We start from the raw sequence: 6,982 nt of genomic DNA, 5'->3' as shown, positions 1-6,982 counted from the left end.
AACACTGGAGCACCTCTGATGCCCCAGACCCTGCATATTTATTTATTCATCATCTTTATCTTCATCATATAAACCTCTCTTCTTACCACAATTTTATTTACTGTGTGGGGGATGGGCATGCCATGGCAGGCATGGGATAGTCACTTTGATGGAGCTGGTTCTCTTCTTCACCTATATGACGGATCAAACTCAGGTCTTAGGCATAGCAAGCACCTTTGCCCAGAGAGCCATCAGGCCAATGCCCAGTGCTGTTTCCTTGTCAGTTAGAACCCACCCCCTTTTCCTAATCACTTTCTGTGGTGTTTGGTCATCTTGGAAGATGGCTTCTCCCGATAGAAACAATCTTTTTTCTGGGTGTGAAATGAACAGAACCTACTCTCAAGAGGTTATGCTGGTAAGCTTTGGGAGTTACTTGGGGCTGGGCTAATCTCTTTCCTCATTCTGACTCAGTTGGTCATTGTGTGAGCTAGGGCACGTATTTCTTTAAACTTCACAGTTAATTATAACATGCAACCAGGGCTGGACACCATTACTCTAGTTTGAAGGTCCTCTTTTAAAAAAAATCTCATTTTTTTATTAGTTCTTTGGAGGGCCTCTAAGGTCACTCAATGCAACTCAAAGAGTAGTACACACGTCACCAGCAATTCATCACCTGCAAGCTCCTGGCTCTGCCTGACTACTAAATCAAATTCCACTTAACAGGATCCCCCCACATAATTCAAATTCACGACAAGATGTTAGAAACACTAAATTCCCATGAGGAGAACCTGGAAAACTCATCATAACAAGACTAGTTGGCTTCCCCCAGAGCCACACAAAATATCAGTCTCTGGGAAGGACAGGCCTGAGAGGCAGGACTTTGTGTGTCCTGTGTAAGCAGCCAGGCAAAGGCCTGAGGCCGGGAAGCCACTTGTCTAGGCCAGAGTAATACCACTCACTCCTCACTTCTAATAACCCCTTCAATTGAGATTCTGCAATATGAAATAGAACAGTAACACAAGAATTTTTATTACTATTTTTCCACCATACATGCACACTTGCAAATCTTTATGCTGCTTAGGAACAGGGAAATAATCGCATTATTACCAGGGTATCAAATATCAACTACAACAGCCAGTGAAGGATTATGTTGGAGAGGTTATTTTCACAGAACACAGCAACCATAACAGTTCATACAAGTGTCTATGTTACACAGGAGGACAGACTGACATAGTGAAGGGTACCTTACATCACAGTCTTAGACGGATTTACAAGAGTGGCCTCTTCCTTTGTTGATGTGGGGGAGAGCAGAATACCCTCATCACCTTTGAGTTTCACTAATTTTGAAGACACATTTATGTGGCCCACTTCTGGAAAATCACTAATTTACACAAAAGGGACAGAAGCCGACTTGCTGTGATCATCAGAGTGCACCCCACAACTATCAACACCAGAGTTCCAATCTCCCAAAGCGCACCTGACTGCATAGGCTCAGTACCTTGGACTTCAATAAACAATGCAGGAGGAAGAGGAGCTACAGGTCAAGCTCGGTTGCTCAGAGCCGATGTTGGATGCTGCGAGACAGAAGGCACACGGGGTCCAAGGACCACTTCCTCTACACCTGTTTATAGAATTTACATAACAAAGAGCAAACAGTATTTTAAAGCCAATTTGTACAGCTCTATTTTTCACATTAGGCAAAACTACAGAAAGTGGTAAGATTTTACTTAGAGGCTAAATACATAGCATATAGCATCATCTTCCACGCATACAAGGCTGCACCTGGACAGAAAACATCCAACACAGTAACATTGTTTTTGGTTTCTTTCTGTGACTACAAAAAGAAGAAAAAACTCACTACTGATGATAAAGATTGTCCAGAACTCTGGATCCACCCTTGCCCAAGTGTCATACCTGCTAACAACCCCTTCAGTTCTCCCTTCCCAACCCTGAGTAAGGTCTCTCCTGTCACCTCCATCGCCTAGACTACTCTGCAGCCTCACGAGCCATTTCTGCCAACTTTCTACTGGTCCACTCCATACCAGGCTCATACCTATTCCATGTTGGCCTGATTTCCCTGCCTATCATCCCCTGACCACTGAGTCAAGGACCCCTTGCAGAGGTTAGGATGAAGTCCTTCTAAGCATAATGTGGCTTTGAGGGAGGACTGGCTTAGAGAACTCTACTTTACACACAAGGCAAGTCGGGACACAGGCAAGCCTGAACAGGGGACCCAGCTAAGTCTGTACACTTACCAGCAATGTCTAGAACAGGTTCGCCTGCGCCTGTCCCTCGGAACACCTAGGGATTCCCCCATAGTCAGTATATTTGCGCTAAGAAGCAAAGGCAGCCAAGGACTATTAAGTGGGAAAGCTGGGGGCTGAGGATCCCAGATGCACAGGCCACCAATGGAGACATTAGGAAGCCCCTGGGTCATAGAAGGAACACACAGAAGACAAAACTGGAGACCACAACACGGCTGCCTTAGGGTTTCTAATTCTAGCAGCTGTATACAACTTTAGAACTACAGAGTGAGTCCAGGATTCAGGACCCAGATCTGACCAGAGACCCTTTTGAGGCCTTCTGGTTTTTCTTTATCTCAGCCTACTTACATGAGTGTGCAGAGAAAGTCCCTACCTACCTCCCTAGCTGTATAAAGAAAATCCTGGTTGATGATATTCTTTGTCTGAGCTTCGTGATGCTATTTTAAATGTGGGTGGCAGGGGTTGTGGGGGGATGAGGAAGAGTAGGAAGGTCAGGAGGTAGGTAGATAGGGAAGAAGACTAAGTTGCATGGAGGTATGAAGCAAACACAGGCATACAAATGAAAAATCCCTCTTCCTAGCATTCCATTGAAGTATTCTTGTCCCATCTTAGCAAGGAATAAGGAAAGTTGACACAGATTCCTAGTTGATAATGCTATGGTCCAAAGCCCTACCCTCCTCAGGGCTCACAACACGACAGCAACAAGCATATGCTCACAAATACCAGGTTGCCCACCAGGAGGGTTCCTAAAGTCTGGAGAGAGTAGGTTTGTAGCTCATGCACTGGGAGGATGGAGCCTGGGGCGATAGGCAGTTCTCGAGGTCTTTCATGAACAAGTCAGTTGGAGCCAGGAACAACAGTCAAAGGACTGACTGCGAACAGGCACGCCAGAATTTGACGAAGGTTCACTAGTAGAGTGGCCCAGAGGCAAGAAGAGATGCAGGACGTGAATTTACTCCTGCTTGCCCTTGACCTCATCCACACCCAGGAGTCTGCTGGACCCTAGGCTGACGCTGGAAATAAAATAGGAAGAACCTTGGTCACTGTCCCCAGAGCCACAGAATAAAATGTGGCTGATGGCCAATGCCACGTGCACTGGCTTCATCTTGTGATGGCAACAGAAAATCTTGCCATTGATAACATGCATGGCTAAAATGAAGACAAAGCCCCGCTGACTGGTCACGAAGTAGCGCAGCTTGAGTATCTGTCTGGACGATGACTCAGAACGCCCACGTGAAAGACGAGTGGGGAGGACCAGCGCTATGAACGGGGACTGGGTCATGTAACGCTGCATACATCTTAAGTGCTTTAATATACAAGCAGTGAGCGTGAGATCACACATCATGTGACACTCGTGTGAAGGTGAGGCCATGGGGAAGCAAAGAGCGTGATCACAAACGCCACATTCTTGAAAAGTTCAAGATGGCTACCGTGTACATCTTATGAGATGGCATGAACACAAGGCTGACAACCAAGCCCGCATGGCCAGCCTGACAGCAGGAGGTAGGAGGGAGATCTCCGCAGAATCACTTGGGCTGCTTCACCCTAGGCTCAGCCATCTCCGCGGGCTGCTTTGCTGGACCAGGTCTTTCTTCCTTTCCTTTCTCTCCACGGGCTTCTTCGCTGATCAGGTAGTACTGTAGAGGATTGGGCCACAGGTCCTCGTTGATTATCTCAACAATCTTGTCAGACTCAATGGAGCCGTGATTTGAAAACCACCCAAAGAAGCTACCATTATTTTCTGGGTTTTCATTGCTTAGGGACTGTAGATCATGACCTGGGAGCCACTGGATTGGAGCTGAGCGAGACACCACTTGACCGGAGGGACCACACCCATATTCCTTGACGAGAACCTTATTTTGGAAATAGGGGTTTCGGCCAAAATAGAACTTGATTTTGTAGCCCAGTCTAGCAAGGCCAAGCTCTTCCACCTCCAGTCGGTTCAAGTAGCTCAATACCTCCTTATCTTTGGTATTCAGAAAAGATGACAGCTGGGGGTGATTCTGAAAAGCTTGCCCCCAGAAGCCGGGGATGCTCTGGATAAGGAGGTTCCGGCGCTCTAAATGGTGAAGTCGCAACTGGCCAAACTTGCGAGAGAGCCTGAGATAGGCCCTGTCGGCCTGTGCATTCATGGTCTCCAGCTTTAGCTGGACCGTCTCCAGGGTATCCATGCTGCCTACTGTCACGGAGGACCCTGACCCAGCATGCTTCTCTGCCACCTTCCTCTCCTCCCCCACTGGGACAGCGACACATGGGCCCGCGGAGCCCATCTTTGGTTTCCCACTGACTGTGGCCTGAGGTCCCCTCCCCGCGGCCTTCCTCCCGGGGACTCGCCGATTTCCAAGGCGGGAGCCATGCCGCAGCCTCGCCAAGGCCCCCACGGTTCCCACGAATTCGGTGTCAGAGGTCAGGCGCTCGGCGATGGATGCGGCCCTCTCCAGGTCCGGGTCAGGGGCCGCCAGCCCGCGCTCGCCCGCAGCCCGTGCCCGCAGCGCCAGGCCGCAGTCCAGCGGGAGGCGGCGGGCCGCGTCGTCCCCGAGCTCGGCTGCTCCCGAGCCTCCCTGGGCAGCTCCGGCCTGCACCTGCTCGGCCGCGTCGTCCTCCTCGAGCTGCGGGTCCTCTGGCGACTTCGCATCACGCCAGGAGTCGTCCTCGGCGGTGCGGACGCGGGGTCTGGCTCGGCCTTTGCCCCGGCCTTTGGCGCGGGAAGACCTTCGACCCCTACTACGGCCGCTCATGATGCCAGCGGACGGGGCTTCAGAGCTGGATCAGCCCGGGGTCGCTACCGAGCGGCCTCTCCATGGCAACCGTGACGTCATCACGGCAGGGCCCGCTGTTCCCAGTGATTGGCTCCGCCGCGGCGGCTGCGCACTAGCCCACCCGTCACACGCCGCACCCCCTTGATGTCATTTTGCTGTTGAAAGTTAGTTTCCACCTGCAGCTGACCTTGGTTGTGGTGCTGATTCATCTCCTAGTACTGATCGCGAGCGTTGTCCCCAGGGGCTCATAAGACACAGCCATTGCTCTTACAATGGCGTCTTGAAGACAGCCACCACCAGTCAGCATCGTCAATTTTTCTACTCTTCCTCTTCAGTGATCTCGTGTGACATCTCTCATAATTATATGTTCATCGACATTTCTGTCTCATCGCATAATTATTCTACTGTGAGATTTGTCCCAGCAACTTAACTCTAAAGTGTAGGCAGATGCCATAATGCTGGTCTAGAATGATTTAGAAAGAACAAAAAGTCATAGCAGCTAATATTGTATAATCATACACACAAGGCTCTTTACTGAATATTTTTCTCCATTATCTCTGTTCATGAAAGAGGTATTGTTATTTTTCCCAGTTTCTTGATAAAACTGCGGCTGAGAGGCTGGCTTTGCAATTCAGTGGTAAGACACTCGCTTAGCAAATGTGGGAAGTCCTGGGTTCAGTCCTTAGTGAGGAGGTGGAAGAGGAGGAGGAAGAGGAGGTGAGGAGGGGAAGGGTACTAAGGAACATTCCAGAGATTACACAGGTAAAGAAAGGCAGCCATGGCCTATCTGGCTACATATGTTATGCTAACAGTCTGTTGGCCCTTTGCAAATGACTGTCCTGCCTCCTAAGAAAGCTGTTAACAGACCCTAGACTCTTCTGCCTGGGTGCAGGTTCTCTAGCTGCCTCGACTTACACAGAGTTGCGCTGTGAATCTCAGTCCAGAGCCAGATGTAAAGGTCCTGAGACTAAGATGCTGGAATAGGACACAAATAGAATGAAAATATCACTCTGGGGGGTATAGAAGGGTTTCCAGGTGAGATTCTGAGTCAGAGCATCTATAGGAGCAGGGAGGAGGCCCTAGAAACTGAAGCAGTTGGACAACCTGACTGGAATTCCCAGAGGAGTCCCAGATCCTGTGGCCAGTACAGGACCACGAGGAGTGAGGGAATCCATGGCCAGTATGAATGTGTGAAGAAATCTTCTGAGTGCATCTTCCAGGTTCAGGCACAACAAAGCCCTTGCAGCAGTGACAGAGAAGCGACTCCATCAGCCCATAGGGCCGCGACCCCTCTCTGCTCCTTTCAATCAGTGTCTTTGTAGGGCCAGCAGTTGGGCAGCATCCGGAAGCTTGTTCAAGGTGCACACAGACCTCCCAGATCAGAAACTGAATGTTAACAAGCTCTCAGATGGCTTTTATGTCCGTTAAAGTGTAGATGATGTGGTGGGGGACATTGCTCTGAAACAGGCCCTAGCTTGAAACAACCCAATTCAGGTGGGTCCTAACTTTCTCAAAGGGCAGGCGGTTGCCTGGAAGGCTCCAGCTCAAACACAGTCTTGCCTCTAATCATCTGTCCAATCACTCCTGTCTCTGGGCTCAGAGCCTCTGTGCTGGCCCTTCCTGCTACTTTAAATGCTCCATACCCCCCCATGTGCGCTGGGCCCCTTTTCACTTAAATTTCTCACTCTTACTGCCATCATATTTGAAACTGTGAAATCCTCCTATTTCTGTTTGTTTTCTTTTCCATAGCAGCTCTCCACGTTCTATACACTGTCTGTAGATTGGGTATATATAATCTTTAAAATATATACATTTATTTATTTTGAGTGTGTGTTAGTTTAAGTGTAACACAATGCAGGTGTGGAAGTCGGAGGATAATCTGGGGAAGTAGGTTCTCTCCTTCCACATCATTGAGTCTGGGCCTTCCTTATTGTTTTTGCTGCTCTGTGTACCCTATGTCCACAGAGGCCAGAGCCTCTG

The 6,982-nt window shown here is 49.3% G+C and overlaps 1 protein-coding gene across 1 annotated transcript; it reads right to left on the bottom strand.

The window, feature by feature from the left end:
• Positions 1-986: 986 nt before the first annotated feature.
• Tspyl5 (TSPY like 5) lies at positions 987-5,049 on the bottom strand. The gene has a single exon (XM_005368144.3). The coding sequence runs from the start codon at positions 4,979-4,981 to the stop codon at positions 3,770-3,772; it is 1,212 nt and encodes a 403-aa protein (XP_005368201.1). The 5' UTR covers positions 4,982-5,049; the 3' UTR covers positions 987-3,769.
• Positions 5,050-6,982: the final 1,933 nt, after the last annotated feature.

This window comes from Microtus ochrogaster, unplaced genomic scaffold (genome assembly GCF_000317375.1).
Source record: "Microtus ochrogaster isolate Prairie Vole_2 unplaced genomic scaffold, MicOch1.0 UNK29, whole genome shotgun sequence".
NCBI classification, from domain to species: Eukaryota; Metazoa; Chordata; class Mammalia; order Rodentia; family Cricetidae; genus Microtus; species Microtus ochrogaster.
This window is presented reverse-complemented; position numbering and strand designations above follow the sequence as displayed.

Bases quoted from the DNA above. Each gene is read 5' to 3' on its own strand.
- Tspyl5 (XM_005368144.3), bottom strand. From the start codon at position 4,981: ATGAGCGGCCGTAGTAGGGGTCGAAGGTCTTCCCGCGCCAAAGGCCGG.